The 23,730-nt window shown below is 39.6% G+C and overlaps 1 protein-coding gene across 1 annotated transcript in view; it reads left to right on the forward strand.

Moving 5' to 3' along the window:
- Positions 1-23,730, forward strand: part of tafa3a (TAFA chemokine like family member 3a) — a 100,344-nt gene that overhangs the window by 66,765 nt on the left and 9,849 nt on the right. The window contains exons 3-4 of the mRNA XM_023288076.3: positions 21,786-21,935; positions 22,759-22,883. Coding sequence (XP_023143844.1) covers positions 21,786-21,935; positions 22,759-22,883 — 275 coding nt within the window. The remainder of the gene's footprint in view (positions 1-21,785; positions 21,936-22,758; positions 22,884-23,730) is intronic.

Genomic DNA, 23,730 nt, shown 5'->3' on the forward strand with positions numbered 1-23,730 from the left:
AGAGAGGGTGCGAGAAGAGAGCGGTCTGGAGAGAGAGCGAGCAAGCACAATAACGAGTACCTTTTGGCTGTACAATTTGTTTCGGTCCCATCGAAAGGATTTAGACTGATGATGTCACCAGGTCAAATGGGAGCCTCATTACTCAGCTATTTAGATAGTTGGACACTTTTTTTCTTAACAGTAACGCACTCTGTCTCATTTAAAAATCAGCAATCAAGCTCTCTGTGGTTTGTTGGTTAGTGTCTGTGAGGGCAAATGTGGTAGAGAGGGAGACAGGCGTGTAAAACACATTTCCCACTGAGGCTGAGCGATGCAGCATGGCAGCAGCTCCCTCTTTTTGCCATAAAAGCAACTATTTACAGGTCATAACTCTGTTAGATTTTAAAATATAAAGCACTAAGCCACATGGCTCATGGATAGCTCCAGAAAGTGCAAAATGACTTTAGAGATTTGGCTGACACTCCTGTTCTATATTCACATGCACACCTTATTAATAAGATGGAACTGTGCACTGGCTCTCATTTGAATTGAGTAGAATATTTCCATATTTGCTTATGGTGGAGACTTTCTAAAAACTGTGTGATGCACTCTAATGGCTCATTCTCAAGCTGATTTTCATGCTTCAGGGGATTTTTTTTTGTATTCTATGCAAATTGGCTGTAACTTTTTTCACTCTTCATTTTCAGTGTTTCAAATTATGAACAAACGGATTCGCCGGAGCTCAAATTAATGGCAGAATCCAACAGAAAGGTTTTTTTTTTTTTTCCCTGACACTGTCCCAGCCAGATTAATTTTTGGAAAAGATATATGAAGATGTGTCACTATAATAAAAATATGAATTAAAATATGCTTACTAGATAAAGTAGAATTGTTTCCTTGTGCCAGCCTGGAGGGGAAAGAGGCTATGAAGAGAGCTGAGCTTTTCATGGCTGATGGGTCTTGAGGACAATCTGGCAGCAGCAGAGTACTTTTTTCTTTGTGTTTAAAAGCTTAGATTATTGTAGGAATTCAAAATAACATAGTCTTTGACAGCATACCTTTGTATAGCCAATAATAGTCATTGTGTTTTGAACAAGGAAAATGATTTTTCTTTCTAAACAGTGTGCCACTAAGGAATAATAAAAAGAAACTGCCCCATTATTATTTTTACGCTGCATGGTGTTTTCCTCAGCTTAGAGTTAACTAATTTCTGCTTCTTTCCTTATTCACATTTTCATGGATCATCAAACAGGTACTAAAGCTACAAAAAAATATAAAGATGTCTCCCATTGTGGTCATTGATGGAGAAAATTAAACACATCCACACACATAGTGTACAAATACCCTTTCTGAGATCTACAACGATAGCAGCTTCAGGTGGGGGTAAAACTGAAAAGCAGTTTTGTGTTAAACCATCATTTTGTTAGGTAGCCACTAAATACATGTACACACATAGGGAAACCTGACAATCACTGCTCTGATTGTGTCATAAGAACTGGATGCCAGACTTACGACACTCACTTAAATAAAAAATGCTCACTGAGTGCAAGTTTTCCTGGTTTTGTTGTGTTATTTGGCCTGCTGCACATATTTATTAGTGTTTCTCCCACCGGCCCCGCATATGCGTTCCCACCCGGCCTGCAGAATTTACATTGTGATGACATACTGCAAATTTAAATCTCTTTTTTAGGGCTCTGGGAATGCTTTACAAATTCAAAACCTCCACGGATTACACACAAGACACAATAGAAAGAGTAATAATTGAACGAGTTTTACAGATATCTCTTTTTAATGATGCACTGTGGGGCAAATGCTTTTGGGGTCGAAGCAGATTTTTTTATTTATTTTTTTTTGCAAAGCTTTTTTGCAGTACCACAGGCAGTGACTGTGAGTTGGCAGCAAAGCCGAGTTCCGGCACCGTATCCAGCTCCCTGGAAATGGGAATGTTGGAGGGGGATTGTCATCACATTCTATTACCTTCTGGGAACACGTTTGCCATTTGTGGCAAACATGTCAGCTGGTTTATGTTCGCCATAGATGGCATTTCTGCCAATAAAGGTATTATTCCGGTGTGGTTGTTTTGTTATATTCCGTTATTATCTCACCACTTTTGCTTGATTTAAAATGTGTTTTACCTGGCTTTCCCAATTCTTTCCCAACCATATTTGTCAAGATTGATTTTCTTAGTGCTTGCACAGCAGTGAAAGAATTGAAATTGTTGCTTCGCAGCAGGAATGTTCTGGGTTTGAATCTGCTGGTTGGCTGAGATGTTTCTGTGTGGAGTTTCTGGGTCGTTTCAGTTCAATAATGTTTGGTTTTAAAGAAATATTTGCCAGAAATGTCTAAATTTGTGACATACTTTCTGCAAACAATAAACCTTCTCTCAAAGCAAAAAAGAAGAAGAAAAGAATTAAATATTCATGCTTTGCCATAGATTTTCCACAGCTTTAGTCAGAATTACACCAGAAGTTTGCCACAAACCAAATTTGTCACATGAAAATATTACCTTGCGGCAACATTGCCAAAGGTTAACCACAACCATTAAGCAGTTTCTGGGCTCGATATTGTTAGAGTGGCTGCCAGAGAAAAAAGAGATCTAATGTGAGCACTTAAAAAGCTAGGATAACTGGTAAATAAACTGTGCCGGCTGCTAAACAAGCCATTGGTTTTACTGGCTGCTCCACAGGTCAATTAGGGCGTCATTTGTCAGTTCACCCACACAAATTAAGACATAGGATTACCAGTGAAGAAACATACTGGGAGATGATTTTGATCCTCGTCAATGGACTCACAAACTGTACATTTTCTACCTCGTTATTTCTCACAAGGAGCTTCGCTGTATGCAGGTTCTTTTGGTTCACTGGCTTGTAAAGAGCTCTGTAATGCAGTAGATGCTCTGTCTGTGGCTCTCTGTCATTGTCTGGTAGCATACATTACCCTGCTGAACACTCCACAGCAGGTCAGTGTGGAACCCTTGCCCAGAGATAGCATGACATTATAGCAAGCGGCTGCAGAGCAGGTCACCCCCACCCCGGGGGTGTTCGGGGGATGCGACTGTGGAGCATTCGTCCTGACATTTGGAGAGCAGGTGGACGACACAATAGCGGGGAGCTAGCAAGCAGAGAGAGATTGAGATGGAGATGTGGTGCTGTTTGAGATGCACCGTGGGGATGACAGGGGTCAGCTCGCCCCATCTCCCAGTGGCAGCTCCCGAGATTAGAAAACCATCAAACGTCCTCTGCTATACGCATCTGAATGGCAGCTGTATAGATGAGCCATGAATGGCTGCGTGTGGCCTTGGTTGTATCCTCTGTGTGTGTGCTTGTGTAGCCAACAGAGGGGAGCAGGGGACAGTGTCTGTGCTGAGAGAATATCAATAGTTTTATTCACATACTCAGAGGAAATCAAAGTTGACCTTTTTTATACATTCCTACAATAAAACGTTGAAAGGGAAATTCTGTTTTTCTACAACTTGGGCAGTACGTTTGTGAGTTTGGATAGGAATATTGTCTCGTAAAATGTTCTCCAAAAGGGTCTGTTGTAAACATCGCGGTTTACAGGCTGACTTCACTGTTTAATTATCCCCTACTGTGCAATTACTGAAATCATACTTTAAAGTCAACACAGTGGCTGCATGCAAGGGTCAAAACTGCAAAAATAAGCAACTTGTACTGAACCAGAATCATCCTCAGCATCTGCACTCTGACAGCATTAAGGTCAGTTCACGTGTTTCAAGAAAACACTAACTGACATAATATGACGGGTTTAAAATCTGTCCCAGTGTCTCAGTTTAACAGAAAAGACCCATACTGTGCCAGAATCAGATATGCCAGAAGTCTTCCATCTCCATTCCCCCTCTAATTACAGCTCAAATGTAAACCCATTATCCCTCGCCACATTATGGGTTACCTCTAGCTATTCTGAAACTCAAAGAAATGAGGATTTTTGGATTTTGATCGAAATTGAAGGAGAGCCCGGTGATAATGATTTGAGCTGATGAATGCAATTAGTGAAGAAGTGCTAACAGCATGGCAGTAATTGGGTCTTACAAACTAAAAGCCTGCCCTTACCCAGCAATTAGAGCAACCTCCTTTAAAGTTAGTCAATTGTATTGCTGTTAATGGTCTATGCTTGGCTGCAGCTTAGCATGAGGAGGTACATTCCCCTTTGAAATTGGCCACGGCTCTGTTGCTTATCACAAGGTTTCTGTGCTGTGTTGAAATTTTAATGTGTTGAAGAATTTTTGAAGTGATTAATTTGTTTGTGACGGTGATTCACTGCTCCACAGACTGTGTTATATGGGAGGCTGTTTGATGCATATTGCTACATAACATTAACTTCGGAATTAGTTACTTATCAGAGTTTATGTTTCATAAAGAATAATGGTGCCATTGTTCAGCTTTCAAACATATTGCTCTTAATGCGCTGCTAGTGTTGCTAATAATAAATGAAGGAGGGGACAGCAGCACGCTCATAACTCGGATACAGTTTTTTATTTTATTTTATTTGCAATCATACAGCTTAATATTTTGGCATCTATTGCATCTCTCAGGTCTAAAAAACATTGGACTTAATTAGTATACAGGATACATACTGTATAGGATGGTGTTGAAATTAATGAGCTCACAGTGAAATGAGGAAGGACAGATAGATAGATAGATACAGACAGGTGACAAATGTAGGCAGGAACCTAAATAAATGAGTGGAGACACACAGTGAATGCAGATGCCTCCCTACAGGTGCACTGTGTGGTACAGTAAAGCAGTCATATTCTGTTGCATCTATAAAAATGCTGAGCAGACCTAGTCGACCCTGATTTTATAACAAGATCGCAAGAGGGAATATTGAGGTGACTTTTAAAGACACGTCTTTGTTAGGGCACGGATGGCAGGAGTTTCAGTGACAAAGACTGCAGTGACATCTGCATTTAGATCTATGAGTTGGAAATTGTGGTTGACTGTGCGTTTATTGATGATGATGCTTATGCATTAGTGCCATATATAAGGAAAAACAGGAGAGCAGCTCCTCCTTTGAATTGCATTACAGGATGTGATCAGACTGTCAGCAACAACTGTACAGAGAGGGATATTATAGTAAAGTAACAGTGCATAAACCTCTCATTAAAAAGATACATGCACAATTTAGAGTTCAGTGGTGCAAAAAGCACAGGCGCTGGTCTACTGAGATGTAGAACAAAGTGTTACTGATGAGTCATCCTTTACTATATTCTCCACAAAAGGGTTGAGTGGCATTAACCAAGAGGATGCTACACGTCTGAATGTTTGGCCCCTACAGTGAAGGGGTCGGGTAGCCCAGTTATGCCACTGGGGGACATTTTTTGCCATGATTTGGGTCCACTTGTCCCCTTTGAAGAAAGAGTCACTGCAAATCAATACACACTGATTTGAAGAAGAAGAGTTGAGAAAGTCTGATGGGAAGGTAAGGGTTATGCAACAGCTTGGTGCTGAGATGAGGACATGGGGGTTGATTGCTGGTTAATTTCACTTCACCCAATTGCATCATGCATCCTTTGTAATTCTCAGGCAGGTCGTGTACATTGTGTTCGTGTATGAAAAAAAATCTCTTTCAGTTTTACATCAGTGCCATAGTAGCAGCATGTATACCAGCATAAAAACACAGAACACATTTATTTCTCTGATGTTAAAGGACATTTCAAGGGCACCCATGTAAAAGCTCTAGGATTTGTGCCTTGAACATGTTAAAACTTGGGTTGTGGTACATTAAATACTGTACAAATGCATCTTAGTAGCTGAATGTTTTCTGGAGTGGCACACATACGGTATGTCTGTTCGGTGTATCATAGCGGTATAATAGCTTCAGAGGAGCAGGCAGGGATATCTGAGTCATGATGGAAACTGAAGCAGACAGATGCAGCCGTACTTAGAAAAGCCTGAGATGTGTTAGTGCAAAACCAGTCAGATGCAGGAAAGAGAGAAAGACAACCAAAAAACACCGCCAAGGCTTTCCATGCGGTTACATTTTGAGGAAAGGTTTTCTTTAATTCAAATGACTGACATATAGTGGCTCAACTCGCACACTATTATCTACACTACCCAGTCTCCTGTAACAGCACATCCTATCTTAAACTAGAGGATGAAAGTCCAACATGCAGCGTGTTCATACAAAGCAGAGGGCACAGAGGAACAGGTCTGAGATGATGCTCTGAGCAGATTGTCTGGGAGTTCGAGGGGCTTTTAAATTCAGTCTTAACCACAGTGGCTGACTCACAGGCCGATCTGAGCTGCCCCTATCTTATCAAATATATTTGATATTTACAACCTGATGTCGGCAACGCTGGTGCGTAGGGATTACAGACTTCAAAGAGCCAGACCAACTGCTGAGTTTATAGTGAAGCCAAGCCAAAGAACCATAAATAAAAGTCTTGACAGATGCCAAAAATGTAGTCCTAGTTGTAAGTTACAAAGGGTGAAATGGTGGTTGATTAATTATGAATCTGCCATGAGCCTGAAGTGTGAACACCAGTATCCATAGCAAACTTAACTCTAATTCCCTGGCTGTCAAGTCGGGTCAGTTAAAGGTGAATTCTGTGACTCTGTGAAAGGATTGTTGATATTTACCTGTTTAGCATACAGTATATAGATATTTAGCATAGGTCAGATTTATGATCCCTCTTGCTCCCGCTGCCCTTTTTCTCCCTTTCTTAATTTGCCCCTGTGCTGTGCATGAGTGCAGACATGCAAAAGAGTGCACAATAGTGTTGTGCAGATCATTCCGAGCCATTTATTTGTTTGCGACAGGGCTGTGGAAAAACATCGGATTATTTTGTCTTTTTCACAGTGCACACAGAACTGATTTTGGCCAAATTTGCCAAAAAATCTGGATGGATGGATGGATGGATGGATGGATGGATGGATAGATGGATAGATAGATAGATAGATAGATAGATGAATGGATGGATTCTTTATTAATCCCGAGGGAAATTCAAGTGTTCAGCAGCTTACATACAACAACATAAATAACAAAAAGGCAGGTTAGTAACATTAACATTAAAGGTTATTATATACTCTGAAAGTCTTGCTGTACAATACTATAATAAAACTTCTAATTTTAAAATCTATAGAACACTAAATGTAATTAAAATTCAATATACAGTATTTACACATTTCAAGGCACGGTGATTTGAAGTGAATTTGAGTGATTTAACTTGACAGGTAGAAGGAAAACAGTCTTATCAAACTACTAAGGTGGATGGATGTTTTACAATCACAATTGCATACTCCATCTGTAATTGAAAGACTTAAAATCATCAGCAGAAGGTGTAGTATGTGGCACTATTACAGAAAACTCACTCAAATATGAACCAGTGTCCTTTACAAAAAGCGTAAATCTACGATTAGCTAATTGGCCAGTTTTAAATGGCGCCAATTCCCCACAATGCACACAAATCTAGACCACAAAAGCAGGGCTCTTTTAGCAGCTCACAACATTACTCACTGAATCTATCCCCATCCCCAAAAACATCCTGGGAACCGTTTCTTCCCAAACTTCTAGCGCGTTTGAAAAGCTTGTTTTTGTCTTCAGGGTTGCCCACAGAGCCAGACAATAAAAACTCCTGTTTCAGATCAATTCTAAGCAAAAGAACTCGCTTTGAATTATGTTACGTGTTTGTCATGATCAATTGAAATTCATCTTCAGGGTTCTCTTTTTTCCTCTGGGCTGGCTGCTGTAGCTCCTCCGTCATTAAGACTAGTGAAGCCTTTCAACATCTGTCTCTAAATTGGCATGTGCTATTATTTCAAGATGTCTGAGAACACATCGGGAAAGTTTAATGTCCTCTCTAAACGCTAATTCCCTGTACTTACTATTACAGATTTGCAGCCCCCAATCGTAAATTTAACACATTTGCCTTAAAAACTGTCCCCTGAAACATCTTTTCCATGCAGTTTGATAATATAAATCCTAACAGACATTTATGAGCGCTCATCTGTAGTCAGGCGATGACGGGAAGGAAGTCGAAGAGAAACTCGTCAGCTGTTCAGCCTTGGGTAGTTTCCTCTTTTCTTTTGAAGTAATGCTATTCTATGGCCCGGTGGTTATTCACCAGAGGCTGGATACTGACTGAATAAAGTGAAATATAAGCTCCTGAAATGCCGTCTATCAATTGCTTGCCTCCATCTTCCGGCTGTGCTCCATGACTTTTCGCCTTTTGGCTCACATCTCCCCAGGAATGAAGTGCAGTGTGGAGTGTCCACGTCGGACCATAAAAACAGCAACCGAGGCTGAGCATCAAGTTTATGTGAACGGACTGGAGCATAAAATGTAATGGGTTGGACCATTGGAGTTCTCTTGAAATGGCTTTTTTAAAAGGTTTGTCGACATATTTTTCAGCAAGATGGTCTATTAAAAAGAGGAACATTTATATTGAGCTGTCAGTGGGTGGACGGGTCAGATGCTCCTTTAATAGTGTCCTTAGGCGGCCCGCAATTCAACAGGGGATCAGCACGGGTGGCTGTCTCACCACAAACGAGATAATATTGTTTTCCAGGGCGAGGTTTGATTTAGAGCAACTGGTTAAATATACCGCTCAGTTAGCAGCATTGTTAACGTAATTACATGACAGTTTGATTTAGAAGAGAATAATCTCCGGTCCTCCGCTATGAATAATTTGAAGCCAACCGTTCTTCTTATTTTTCAGACGCTGCTCGTCACTCTACTTTTCTGTCGTCTCTGCCGTCTAATGGAGATGGATCTGTCTGCGGTTCACATCATTGTGGCTCTGTCATTGTTGCAGAAATGTACAGTTTAACTGGGGACCCTCATCCCCTTTTAGTTGAACCGATTCCCTGTGTTCCATGACACCGTGCCTGTCACTCAGCTCTGAAAGGCATCAGTGGAATCTGCTCAAGATGAAAAACATGCGAATCCAGTTGGAGAGCAGAGATGGCAGCCGTTTAGAGCAGACATGACATCCGCTTGACAGATAACCAGCATGTGTGCATGTCAGATGAGAGACCAGAGACAGGAGAAGAGGATTTCTGGCTTCTCTTTTGTCTGCCTCTCTGGAGCCCAACACAGGCTTGATGAAGCTTGGCATGGAGAGCTATTGATAATGCTTTCAGGTAATGCAGTTTCAGGCATTCTGTGATGTTTAGCTCAAGAAAGAGGGCTCTTGTTCATCTGTATAAGAAATGTTCTCCGTTGGTCTTCTGTTGGATTTGGCTGTCCCCAATGTGCACAGAAAATACAACAAATAAAGCATTTAGAATATGAACATTTGCCAGAAAAATTGTAGTTAATGTAATGCTGCTGAGATTAAATTTTCATCTTATAGGAAAATACATATTCATGCAGATTTGTTTAGGTCACTTGAGCTCTCCACCAAGGTTAAATAAAGATTTTGATGTTGGTTAAATATTGAAGCCTGAAGCATGAGATGGAGTCCATTGATTTTTTTCAATATTTAATGAAAACCACGATCCCTCCCTAATGGTAAATATTTTATAGGCTTTTGTTAACACACATATTTGCTTCCAGTTTTTCCTCAAAAAATGGTTAATATATATGCTGAAGGCATAACAAGCAGTGGCCAGGAATACGTCTGTGTGCATGTGTCACAATATACAAATTCAATTTGATTTTATTTATATAGCTCCAATTACAGGTCAAATTGTCTCACGACGCTTTACAGAACCCATACAAACAGGATACAAATAAAACAGGGTGCTATTCATCGAAGCAAATAGTGCTACTAGTAACCAAACACTCCACAGCTGTCGGAATCATTTCCACTAATCAAGAAATCTGTCTGTACACTGTAACTCTACTCATGCACATGTAAGGTTGATGTTACAACAGTATGAAGTGCTCAGTCTTCTTGCAGATGGTGTAATTAGTTTAAGATTGCTTTATAGTAAAACATATTTATATATTGAGACTAGTAACAAAAACCAAGAAGAAGTGTTCTTTTCATGTTCATATAGTATAATATGCAAGAGTTTTCATTCTGTTTCGCCATGTCTTTTATTTCAATTAAATTCCCAGTAGCACAGAAACAACTCAATATGCAGTCTGTCTGTGAATGAGAAAACAAAAACTCTTTGTGCTAAGTTGCATCAGAAAGATGCTGTCAGGTTATTTTGAAAGAATTTTCTTTCTTATGTGTACACTAGCGTTCCAAAAGTTTGGGGTCACTTAGAAATGTCTTTATTTTTGAAAGAAAAGCAGTTTTTTCTCAATGACGATAACATTAAATTCATCATAATCCAGTCTAGACATTGTCAATGTGGTAAATGACTATTCTAGCTGAAAATGGCTGATTTTTAATGCAATACCTACATAGGGGTACAGAGGAACATTTCCAGCAACCATCACTCTTGTGTTCTAATGCTACATTGTGTTAGGACAAACATGAATGAATCTTTTCCGACAGAAAACTTCCAACCATCTCTTAGTGATCTTACAAAGCTAAATCTGTCAGCCGATTCACAGCAAAGGATAAAGGAAGTGAAGCAAGAAGCTGATCAATAACTTTCATGGTAATTAAACCTAAATCACAGCTTTAATTGTCTTTTTCTTCATACTTGTGACTTCGCTAAAAAGTTTTCTGGTTCTGAGTTTACATTAAATAAACATGTAGTGCTACAGTGATGGGGTATAAATGCCAGACTGTGTTTCTGAAGTACTTCCAGTAGGTCACAAGAAAGAATATGTACAACGATGCCTTAGACTGGATCTTGCAATGTTGAGATGAGATGATGAAAGATGAACATACAGTATCAGACTCTAAAAGTGCCAGAAAATCACGTGTGATGAAATGAGAAAAATCCCGTAATAGGTCTGTGATGGTCTGTCTGAACATCCCTTATTACATTTTCAGTGACTGTAGAGAGAATGAGTAACAGTGTCAAGACAACACTTTCTTTGCGGAGGGCTTTGAGTCTGTGTATAAGTCTTTTTCTGCCTCTCTGCTGTCCCTGGATTTAATAACTTCAGTAGCCTTTTACTTATAAGGCTGTATGATTCCTTGAGGGACTCCAATTGATCAGTCAGTGGTGGGCCCTTACATAGTGGCAGCCAGATGAATGGTACTGACATGGACTTCATCTAAACTACTAAAGCATACACTCTGGGAATGTGAGAGCCCACTCATCTGTTTCTATATTCTTTCTCTCTAAAGATTGTCCTCAGTGGGTAAAAGATGAAATAATAAAAGAAAATTCAGCGCTTTTTACAAAGACACTGGCCTATGAGAATAAAGAGCGATGAGCAAGCACTACTTGTTCTTTATTTTAGTAACTGAAAGTCTCCGTGCTGCTCCCATATTGTATAATCTCAGAAGCCTCATGCTGCAGTTGGGTTATGATAAGCTTGATTTTTGGTTTGGCTGTTCTCTGAATGTACTGTATTAGCAAGTATTCTCTGAGGGGAAAAGTCCAGCAGACAACCTGGGTGTTATTTTGTGTCATAGAATCATTTCACTCTCCATTAAGATGTAAAGATAATAGATAAAGTATCCACAAGCATGGCCTGCCTCCTAAAGATTTAGCAGCAGTCTCAAGTCACACCTCAAACACTAGTCTTTGAGTCTGACTGAAATTCCTGAGGCTGTTTTAGCCGACTCCAAACTGTGAATTATTTACAATAGTTAGTAGTCACTATCATCAGCTGGCTAGTTTGCTTTAGTTGAATCTACTGTGCAACAGTTGCTTCATTTGCTACAGGGATTTAGGATGATTTCAGCTCAGTTTAAACTTGCAGTAGTGTTTTTTGTGTGTGCCTGTTTTGGACTCTTGCAGTGCTGCAAGCTGTCAGCACAATAATGGCCACATTCTATGGTGCTGTCCTTTCTGTCAATTTTTTTCCAGATTTCAGCTGTCGGAAATGATACAACGACTGAGCAGCCTTGGCGGAGTACTGCACTCTCTGAGTGCTTTTCTAGTTTCCCTATGCTAACAAGAAAGGATAGGATTCAATATAATATCACATGCTGCATTCGTATTTTTCTTCAGTGTATGCTAGCTGGATAAATATTGACAATGTTTTGCCAAAATCACAGTCTTCATCTTTAATAGTGTAAATGCAAATGGCCACATTTGCTTTATTTCTACAGTCTTGGAGGACAACTAAATATTATCTTGTCCATTATTTATCATGGTCAAAAGAATGAGTATCAGGGTGAGAAATACTAGAATTCCCCTTTAAACTTAACTCCTGATGCTGCCTCTCTCACATGTGAGTGTGTTCTTGGATGGTGCTGTGCCTGATTGTCAGCTCAGCAGGTTTACAGCTGGCTAGAAATGAGTCAGTGTTTTCTGAATATGGTAATCCAATTAGACACTGGTCTTGCGAGACATCACTTCGTGTTTCTCACCAGGCAAGAGGAATGAATGTTTCATAAACCAATACCTCAGTATGTCTCTAGTGTCTTTTTTCACATGAACAGATTTTTTTTTAACTTTTTCCACATGGCCATTTGAATAGTTTCACCTGGATCTATTTTTAATAACCACTCATGTCTGTTTTTAATGACTGTTTTTGCTGTGTGAAGCTGGCAGATGTGCTCCTTCATAGGCTCTGATTCACCTGGAAAATACGCTGCAGTTAGTTGTGTTCAGCATGTGGAGGCTTTTGAGTTGACCAAAATGGGTTATCGGCGTTTGGAGCAAACAAGATGATCTGAGTCATTATTAATTCATTGGGTGTCTCTATTGTATGGCCTACAACCTCTGTTTTTATGGCTGCTGCTGTTCCTGTGGTTGGGCCCTGTGACCAGGACGTGACTCTGTTTTTAGAGATTTGATCTGCCTCCGCATTTGCCGACTGAAAAAGGCCGGCTTGCAGCACACTGCGTGAGGCAGGATTGAAATGGGAGACGCACACTGTATGTTTTGCTCTTTGTCCCTCTGCGGTGAAAGCCCGCTGAAGCCGGACTTTCTGTTTCATGCCTTAGTGGATAAAGAAGTTTGTTTCCTGTCAGGTAGATACATCTGTTCATGTCAACAGGATGGTGAAGAAATAACATTTGATTTGATGGTAATTCAGCTGAACGTTTTGGAGCACTGCATTCGGCCTCCCGGCTACAGAGATCTGTTAGGTGTTTGATCTCTTCACTCAACATTCAGATGACCAGGTGCTGTGACTCGCTGTAAATTGCTGTGTAAGTGGTGTAATTATTATGTTTGAGCTATAATGAACTTCACTAATTATGTGTTTTCTTCCACACAATCGCAGCTCCTTGAGCATTCATGCAGGAGAATACACAGCTGATAACTGTATGACCTGCCATGTGATTTATTGTGTATTGACTCCCCTTGGTTTAGGAACACAGTCAGTAATGCTTCGTATTTTTGCTCATCAGGGTTCTTGTAGTCTGATGTCGCTACATCAGCATCTGCACATTCCTGTCTTTTCTTATTTACATTGTAGCAGTTCCTCGATATATTAACCTGGAGCATGTTGAAGAATACACAGATTGTAGTGTACAATACTAGATGTTCATGACCTCTGCAGTCATGATGCAATGATGCACTGAAGCTGTAAAAAAAAAATAATTCTTTTAAGTTAATGTACACTAACAGTCAAAAGTTTGGACACACCTTCTCATTCAGTGGATATTATGTAATTACTTTCGACATTGTAGATTAATACTGAAGGCATCAAAACTATAAAAGAATATGTATGGAATTGTGTTTTAAACAAAAAAGTGTTAATCTTCAGTATTAATCTGCAATGTAGAAAATAATACAAATAAACTTTTGACTGGCAGTGGATATAAAAATAGGCAGACAAACTCCACAATAATGTAACATAATAAAAAATACTCCTCACTAATTAATGACATAAATCCTTTTTGTAAAAACATGAACAAGAAGATCATTTGAAATTATATTTTCAGAGCTGTAAAGCACAAAGACGTGTGAAATAAATGTGCTAATATTAATATTCGTGTTTTCCTATGATGTCATCACATATTCTGGATATTTCATGATGATATCAAAAGCCACAGTTAGATAATGACATTGGCTAATATTTATTCTAAGTTATTTTTATGTTTGTTTTTTTGAGCTTGACTTTATGACATTCAGCAAAGGCTCCCAGTTGAAACCCAACTGGGAACATTTCAGCTACACTACCGTTCAAAAGTTTGGGGTCACTTAGAAATGTCCGTATTTTTGAAAGAAAGCATTTTTTTTTCAATGAAGATAACATTAAATGAATCAGAAATACAGTCTAGACTTTGTTAATGTGGGAAATGACTATTCATTTAATGGAATATCTCCATAGAGGTACAGAGGAACATTTCCAGCAACCATCACTCCTGTGTTCTAATGCTACATTGTGTTAGCTAATGGTGTTGAAAGGCTAACTGATGATTAGAAAACCTTTGTGCAGTTATGTTAGCACATGGATAAAAGTGGAAAACAGGAAATTGTCTGGGTGACCCCAAACTTTTGGATGGTAGTGTATGTGGCAGGCTATGACTCTAAACCTTTACTATCATTAACCTAAATGCATATTTCTACATGAATAGTTCAAAACTTTAATAAAATGTATTTTTTTTTGCTATAAGCTGAAGCTTGCAGCTGGCTGACTTCTAACTGAGATAAAGCCTGGAACGAGGCTAATAAGCCTGGTTGTGTCCAAAGGTAGCACCTCCAATTCTCACTAGTAATAATTCAATTCTTTTTTTGTTACTATTTTTATTTGTTAAAAAAAAACTTTGTGTAAAAATGACAGGATGCTAAGTGCAGGACTTAGCCCAGGTACTTCTGGTTGCCTGGCAACCTTATGGTAATGATGAAACACCATAAAGTCCCTGCTTCTTGCCAAAGAATAGCAAAATTACACTTGTTTTCACGCTTCCTTTCTGCACAGCATTGATATGAATTGCAACTTTCTTTATTGGGTGTTAGCACAGAAGTTGATAATTTTGTGATAAGCTGCTGTTCAGAAGTGTTGATTGGCTTTAACGGGTTATACTTGTTTCCTTGACAACTACCGATACCATCAGTGTTTGTCACCTCTACGACAAGAAGAAAAGGTGCTGGTGTTGCTGATGCACTGGGAATGTTGTACATATTCAACATGAGTACTTTGTAATGTTTAGTAGTTACTCCTCTCTTTCGAAGACATTCAGTCTCATATTAAGCCAAACATATTATTTTAAAGTATGGACAAAGTCTTCCAGTGGCACATAATGTCTCCTGGAATATCTGAAGTATAATAGATCTCGCTTGTTTTGCAATTTTGAGCAATGAGCAATTTAGGACAGATTATTGAGGAAAACTACCCCATCTTTGAAGTTCATACATAAATCCATCATAATGACAGGTTCTTTTTAGGACTCATAATAGATGAATGGTGTAGATTAGATTTTTTTTTTTTTTTTTTTGATCCAGAATAGCTCCTGAGAGTCACAGTGACAAATAAAAATCTTCATCAGTTTTGGCAGATGAAGTCTTTCTGATTGTGGTTTGCTGCAGTCAGTGAAGGCTCCCTCTCTGTATTAGAATGAACACCGTGCTTGTGTTTTTCCTGTATCCCCTGTTGTGCTTCTATTACTGTATGATGTGCTTGACTGGTCAGCTGAAGCTGATATAGCCAGTCATGCAGCTGACAGCTGGCAGTGTGTTGTTCTTGATGCCTCCCTACCTGCACGTTAGATCAATTGTTTGATTGCTGTAGGAGCTGAAAGCAACCTGTGGCTTTGTTCTATCCCATATGATCAGTTCTGTGATAAGGACAACAGGAGAGCGCTTTGCCCAGTGACTGGCAACTACTTTTAGTACAGAAAGTGAATGTACAGCACTGTCCCATAAGGTTCAGTCTCCAGTGGAACTTCTCAAGGACTTTTTGAGCTGAGACTTAATTTATTTTGAGTTGTAGGACAAATTACATCCTACATAAAACATATATGTGGCCTTTAGGAGTAAAATTTTGCAGATATATGCAACACTATGCATGCATACTTAATGTCGGATTGACCTTGGATGTATAGTCGGATGGAATACTTCATAAATGAACAGAATGCCTGAATATAAAACTTGGGTTATTTAAATAATCCATTCAGGTCTCTTTATTATTACTTAGTTGTAAGTGAATGTGAGAGGCAGCTTTTGAATAAAACTAATCATTTCCTTATATACGTTGACTTCACAGATACATCTTGCTGCTTTATGTTGCTGTTTTTGACCATAAATGTTTAACATGTTTATGAAAAGTTAAATGCCTTCACTGAATGCAGCCTTACTCGTGAACGCATTTCATAAATAAACTCAAGGGACCACAGTTCTCTTTTTCCTGCCTGCCTTTTGCCATCATGTTAGCAAATGCCTCCATGAAAAACATGATATGAAGTCAAAGCCAGTGGGCAGAGTGACAGGTAAAATGAGCAGAGTGAAAGGAGAGTGCATCCATCAGCGCTTCCCCTTTCTGCATCAGAGGATTCACACATCAAGTCTTTTAAATTGAAATGGCTTATATACCTTCGTAAAAGTACTGACAGGTTTATATTTTCAACTTTTTGATGTTCCACACAAACTTATGCAGACAGCTGTGAACTTCACAGTGTTTGTCAAACACTAGTTTTGTAAACTGGGTGACTGACTGACTAACATACTGTCAGAAACATGGCTTTCAAACAGTTTGATTTAAGCACCACTAGTTGAGTTGAAGTTAGTCGTATTTAGCTGTTAGACTGTAACTGTGGTTCTTTTCACCATCTGGAAATTAGTGTAAAATCAAATTAAATAAATGGATAAAGACTGGTGGAATTAAGTTGCAAAAGAAAAGTCAATTAAAACTAATTAAATGCTACGAAAACAAGCCGAAACAGACTTAGAAAATGTCTTCAGAAATGTCAAATATTTCACTGAGACAAAGTTGTTTTTTTTGTATAATTTCCCAACTAGTTTTCACCTGTTTTTGTCTCAAATGACGTCACTGCTTTTACAGGTTCACTGTGTTTCACTCATTTATTTTACAGTAATACAGATGATGCGAACACTAATGACCAGAATACACAATGTAGTATTTGTTGACTTCAAACATTCTGTAATTATTTTTATTAAATGACATGTGACAGAACATGGATTCAAGTTTCATGTTTTATGAGCCAGTTGTAATCATAATCATTTCATGCAGGAAGTCGGCCTGTGAACCTTAATGCGCTAAAACAAAAGCTTTTCATTTGTTGGATTGTGTTTAAACATACATTTAAAACGGATTAAAGAATCTCGTTTCTGATCCGTACAGCCAATCCAATGTTTTAAGACAAGGATAGAGCAAGGTGAGTTTCCCCATTTATTCCTGTCCAGCTCTGTGTGGGTCCTGGCTGCACGTTGACATTTATCAATCAGGGATCAATTCATATGATTGTAGAGCAGAGTGCTTTGCTACAGAGTGGTATTGATTGACCGGAGGGTTCAGCCTTGTGCCAGTTCTCATTAGTGGTCTCTGTCCTTTCACCTCTCTTTGTCTCTCATCTCTCCCTCCTGCTGACATGGATGCCTGCTGATTCAAACTGATGGCAGTCCTAAGTGCTTTAATAGAAATGTATTGATCAGGGGTCTTATGAGCCATTTATGTTGCCACCTGGATATTCACGCTCAGAGCAGACAACACGCTGCCTCTCTGCTGCATCTATGTGTCACACTTTACAGCTCTCACACTCAGTGCTGGCGCTGATGTCATACTGAGACTGGTTTATACCGTGAACACAGTGACAGGGTGACCCCGGTGGTTTGACAGAGCATTTTACAACAACAGAATCAAAGGTTCACTGGTCACCTCACCACTGTCGAGGTGTCCTTGAGCAGAACGTTGACCTTTTACCTGCCCTCAGCTGCAGCTCTGAAGAATGCATTTATCTTTGACTGAAAGAAACTGATACTTATTGTATACTCTATACATCTAGTATTGTGTCAAATAGGCCCAGTGAGTTCTTTAAATGTAACATGGCTGCAAATTTAAAGGAATAGTTTTTACATGAACTATTGTAGATTAAGAATATTAATTAATGAACTTTTTAGGTGGTAGATGTCAAAGTTTGTATCCGAGTAGCTGTCTCTCCATTTTCACTTTCACTAGATACCATACAGGGTAGGAACTATTTTCCAAAAATGTTGAACAACTCCTAAAATAATTCTCTAAAATATGGTGTAAAACTTATTTTATATCTCTCATTCATTGTTCACACCTTCTACACTACCAATCAAAAGTTTGGGATCACTTAGAAATGTCCTTATTTTTGAAAGAAAAGCAGTTTTTTTCAATGAAGATAACATTAAATTAATTAGAAAAACAGTCTAGACATTGTTCATGTGGTAAATGACTATTGTAGCTGGAAACAGCTGATTTTTAATGGAATATCTCCATAGAGGTACAGAGGAACATTTCCAGCAACCATCACTCCTGTGTTCTAATGCTACATTGTGTTAGTTAATGGTGTTGAAAGACTCATTGATGATTAGAAAACCCTTGTGCAGTTATATTAGCACATGGATAAAAGTGGGAGTTTTCATGGAAAACATGAAATTGTCTGGGTGACCTCAAACTTTTGAACGGTAGTGTATTCATTTTAGATTTTTTTTTCTTTAAACAAAGGGAAAACAGAAAAAAGAACAAGAAAACAAAAAAAATGAGGGAACCCTTTTCACAGCCACTTTCCAACTAGTTAATCTTTTTTAACACAATGAAAACAGATAAAGATCAGATCAAAGAGCATTCTTGATCTTGGAGACAACAGTTAGGAAAACCTTCTCAATTTGAAGACCTTTCACAGAACCTCTTAGGAGATAATTCAGGATTATTGTGAGAAGTTCTTTATTCAACTGTACCTTTATCTCTTGTTCTGAGGAACCATGTTTTTGGCAATAAATGTGACAAACACTCTGTGCTTCATTTGGCTGCTTCACAATACACTTTGCCAGTGTTCAGCCAGTTGAATACTTTAAATGTGAACCATCAGCAAATATATAGTGTTAAGATTATCAGCACAGCTGTGGTGCAGTGTAAACACAGATATGAATCAGATAAAATGACACATTTTTCTGTCCAACCCTTGTTTTCAGTATATAATCTAAATCCAGGATGACTCTGCTCTAGAAGAAACTAGTAAGAAGATCATTGCTGAATGTAAATACGCTGAACGGCTAAAAATGCAGACCCAAAAAGATTTCAGGATTTGAACAAACACATAACTTCTTTCTCTTGGTTATTTAATGCACTTCCTCTGCTTCTGTTACCTCCCAGACCCCATATCCAGTATGTAGCAACAGTAGTCAGACAGTTCATGCTTGTTTCTTCTCATATGGATCATTATTTGGGTGAGCACCACAGCCTGCTCTCTGACCCCTCGTCCTCTCCACACTGCATGGTGTTTTTGGGTCCAGCCTTCGAGTCAGTGACCTTGGCAGGCGGCTCCAGTTTTAATCAGCAGTTCTCTCCACACAGGCAGCACCAAGCAGCCGCTTCCTGCACCTTAATGAGTGCAGAGTGTTGGGCCAGACCAAGCCGCAGCCTTATTTACCCCTTTTTACATCACGGAGCAGTTGGCCAACGTGCAGCAAAACTACATGAATGAAACTCAAACAATGTTTAAGACAAGCAAATAAGAGAGATGATTTTAAACAATTTGAGTGTGACATCTGGTCCTTGATGCCTGTTTGCATGTATCCAGTTATGCTGTGAGAGTGAAGAAAGCTATCACCTCAGTGCTTATTTATTTTACTTACTGAGGAGCACTTTCTGGACACCGATAAACAGTGCATCTGTTTTTTTCCCCTCACAATCAGGTGATTTACAATGATTATCCTCTTACACCTCTTGTGATTGCCTATTGTCCACGCACATATATCCTTTAAACAAAGTTTGAATATTCTATCCAAGCTATTCAAACTTTTGAAATTAACTTTGACAGGGGGGCGTGCTGGGGGCTTAAAGATAATCACATCAAGGGCATGGAGCTTGACCTGTTTTGCATCAATACGTTTCTGCTCAGTGAAAAGCACTCAATCGGCAAATGTTGTCTTGGCTTTTGTGGGAATGTGAATAGCACCTTATTGATTGGAAGCAAAATGTTTTTAATGTTGTAGTTGAGATTTCTGGATTGCTAGCTAATGGGAAGATGGAAGCTCGCTGCAATCTATTTTCAAGTCAAGTTCCAAATTGAAAATCTTTACAGGCATAATTAAGGCTTATCTGAAAGGAATGTCAAAACTTTTCAAAAGCTTTTTTTTCTTCTATTTTTCCCCCGCTCATCCAATCCTGATTGTTATGTGTAAATACACAAACATGCTTAGAATTGTGATGGATCTATGCAGAAAAGTAATGAATATAAACTAGGCAGCAGTATTGATGTTTGATCCAACCTAATGGCAGTGAAAACAGTGTCCTTGTAATTGATATTGTAATGTTCTTTCACATAAATAAGTAGTTTAGAGGTGTTGATCAAGTCATTTTCTTGAAGCATGTGCGTTTTGTAGTGTTGTGTAATTAACTACATTAGCCAGACCCCTATGGAGAGATTCTCTTTTTGTCCTCTGGATGAGCTACAGGGTCAGTGGATTAAGTATGTTGCTCAAGGATATGTGGACAGGTGGGGCTGCGGTGGGGTTCAAAGCCGGGCTCCTCCACCTGGGGGATGACCTGGATTTCAAGTAGCCATTGTGTTTGGATGTTTGAAGCTAGACTTCATGGAGGAAATTACTCAAATACCCTCACAGGATTCTCCTCATAGCAAAGGAGATGTGGAAGCACACCGCCGAGGAAACCTTGTTCGACCTTGTGTAGAGCCAGATTTATGTTCTGACAAAATAGGAATCTCAATCTTCATCTCCGCTGAACATTTTCTCGGCACTGTGTGTTCTGCACCGTATGAATAGCCTCTTTGGATCTCTGCATAATGTGGGACTGGTTGAACATTAGAGATTCATATTAGAAGTGAGCAGTATGATAGATTTATTAGCTGGATGGTTGCCAACACAATTCATCCAGCTCAAAACAAGCCTGTGCAGCCTGTTTAAAGGAACGTGTCGGCATTTTGGAACAGATGCCTATTTTCTCTCTTGCAGAATTGACATAACGCTCATATCTCTGTAATAAATATCAAGCTGCAACCTTCAAGTGGTTAGCTTAGCTTTGCACAATGGCTGGAAACAAAAGGCCAGCAGCTAAGTACCTTCTCTCTCCCTGGAATTTCAATAAATCCCCAGAAAGACAATACCCAACAATGAAGCGATCCATCCAACACATACTGCTTACAGCTGAAGTTTGATATATTGTATTCTTCTGAGCCACAGAACTCTATTGTTGTCCAAAATCTTTGCCCACATTCATTACTCTGCCAAGAAACGCAGCGGAGTTATGTTGGATCGACAACAAACGCAACTGTCATTCAATTTATATGAGTTGTTAAGCAAAAGCTGAAGTGCATGTCTGATTAATTACTACAGATCACACTATGTGTTTGTGACAGATGTTTTTTTTTTCATTGGAAGTCTTCAGTTGGAACCCGTGGGCTTGTGGTGGAGCACCAAAAATATAGTACACAAATCAGAAAGTAGAGAGATATGGGCTAATGCATTGCCGTTTTTGATCTTTTAATGTGATCTGGACTTTTCCGAAATATAAAATAACACCAGCCTTATCATTTACACAAAAAATAACGATTGTAGAAATACATCAAAGAGAAGGTACAAACAGTGTATACAGTGTGTGTAGACGTCTGTTACATTTGTTTATGTTGCTGTGGTGAAAAACTTCAAGAACCGTGAATTTACTGTCTGCTCATGCACTCTAACCGCTGTGTGTGTTTGTGCTTCCAGTTCATGTGAAAGCAGGAACCTGTGAGGTAATTGCTGCTCACCGATGCTGCAACAAGAACAAGATCGAAGAGAGATCCCAGACTGTCAAATGCTCCTGCTTCCCTGGACAGGTGGCGGGAACAACAAGAGCGGCTCCATCTTGTGTAGACGGTATGCCAGGCTTCTCATTACAGTGTTGGTAATGATATGAGACCGACTTCTGATTAGGGCAGAAATGTGGTGTGGTGCAAAACTGTCACACCTGTCCCTGTGCCTCTGGTGCTTATCTCACTGATCGCTGGAGTATCAGAGGTTCACTGTATGAAAGAAGAAAAAAACACGGCGGTGAGATGTTCGCGATCCTGCTGCTGTGTGACCCAAAGGCTTCAGTCTTCAAAATCAAATTACGCAACAGTTCATTTACTCCTTTCTGTTGTTGGGTCTGTATCAGACGTGTTCAGCGGAGGAGACAGAAGGCCAGGTCATTTAATATCATGTCCAAAGCGGCCTCGGTTACAGGTGAATTGATCCCTATCTCCTCTTTTCACTGTAATAGCTCTGACAGGGGCTTCTTCCATTTTGACAGTTCTCTCTTCACTTTAGAAATGTCAGGGGAAGCTGTTTCTCCCCGGTAAGGCCTCCTCGAAGCAACAGAAGACCTTGACGTGCCAGCCTTCCTGCACGCTTCCTTACTCCTCCTACATACCAACACCCACCCTCCTCACACCGAACACAGCTGCTCACAACACTCACTGGCTTGACATTGAACCCTGGCCTGTAATTCAGACCTGGAAACACACCGGGGCAGGACTGACAGATCTCAGAGATCAAGACACTCTCTTCAATGGCCAGCGTGTATATAGAAGCCGAAGGTGCTTGTTGTTGCTTCAGCCGGCGCTGATCCGTGCTACACCTCCAAACAGCGTGCTGTTAATTGCTTTCAGTCCTGTTTTTTTAATGTATTTTTTTCCTTCTTCTTTTGTGTTGCTCTCAGCATCCATAGTTGCACAGAAGTGGTGGTGCCAGATGCATCCCTGCATGGATGGAGAAGAGTGTAAAGTGCTGCCAGATCTCAAAGGATGGAGCTGCAGTACAGGAAACAAAGTTAAGACAACCAAGGTGGGTTAAATGACTAAAATATGTCTTTGTTTGTGTGGGCAAATAGTGGATAGTCTTAAATTATCATGGGCAAACAGTATTCACAAGATTTTAGAGGGAACAAAATGACTACAAATTCACAACCCAGAATAACAGTTGTAAAAGAATGTGACCGTTGAATAATGGAGGAGGGCTAGGGAAAAGAAAGAAACAGGAGCTAAAGAGAGCACTGAAAGATTTTTTTTATCAGCTTCAGATGAGTGCAGAGCAGAGTAGGCAGAGTAGGAGGCAGCAGGAGAGGAAGACGTGACTCACAGGGGAGAATCAGTGAAGTGTGTCTTGAAGCGATCGGCTTCTAACACTAGAAAGGGGTGAGTTAAGTTCAGCTATCTGTTTAGCTACAGCCCCATTTTGTTGTAGAAGTCTTAAGTACAGCTGCTTTTATTGTATTTTACTTAAGCTTCTAATTTGGTTGAGCTGTGTAGAACAGGTAGTCAGCAATCCAGGGGCCTCTGCTGGGAAAGACCAGAACGATCTGGTGAAAGTACTCCCAAATGAAAACAAACATCCTCTTGGATGCATCACAGTTTAAACCAAAGGACTCTTCACACAATGGACAAGTATTGGTGTATTTTCAAGCTTGTGTTGTTTTGTGCAACTTTGGTTGAGACTGTGTTTGGTTTCCCCTAGGAACAATTTGTTTGGACACGTCTGAACTCAGCAATCTTGGTCAGGTGCAGAACAAAACACCTGCGGAGGAGCAAAATCAAAACAGCTGGTGGCAGCTAGCCAGAGAATTAATCAGGTCTGACCTGAACTAACAACAAAGTGTGTTGACTTCTTGAGATTTTGCAGACAGGAGCTTCTT

Source organism: Amphiprion ocellaris, chromosome 5, assembly GCF_022539595.1.
Source record: "Amphiprion ocellaris isolate individual 3 ecotype Okinawa chromosome 5, ASM2253959v1, whole genome shotgun sequence".
NCBI lineage: Eukaryota > Metazoa > Chordata > Actinopteri > Pomacentridae > Amphiprion > Amphiprion ocellaris.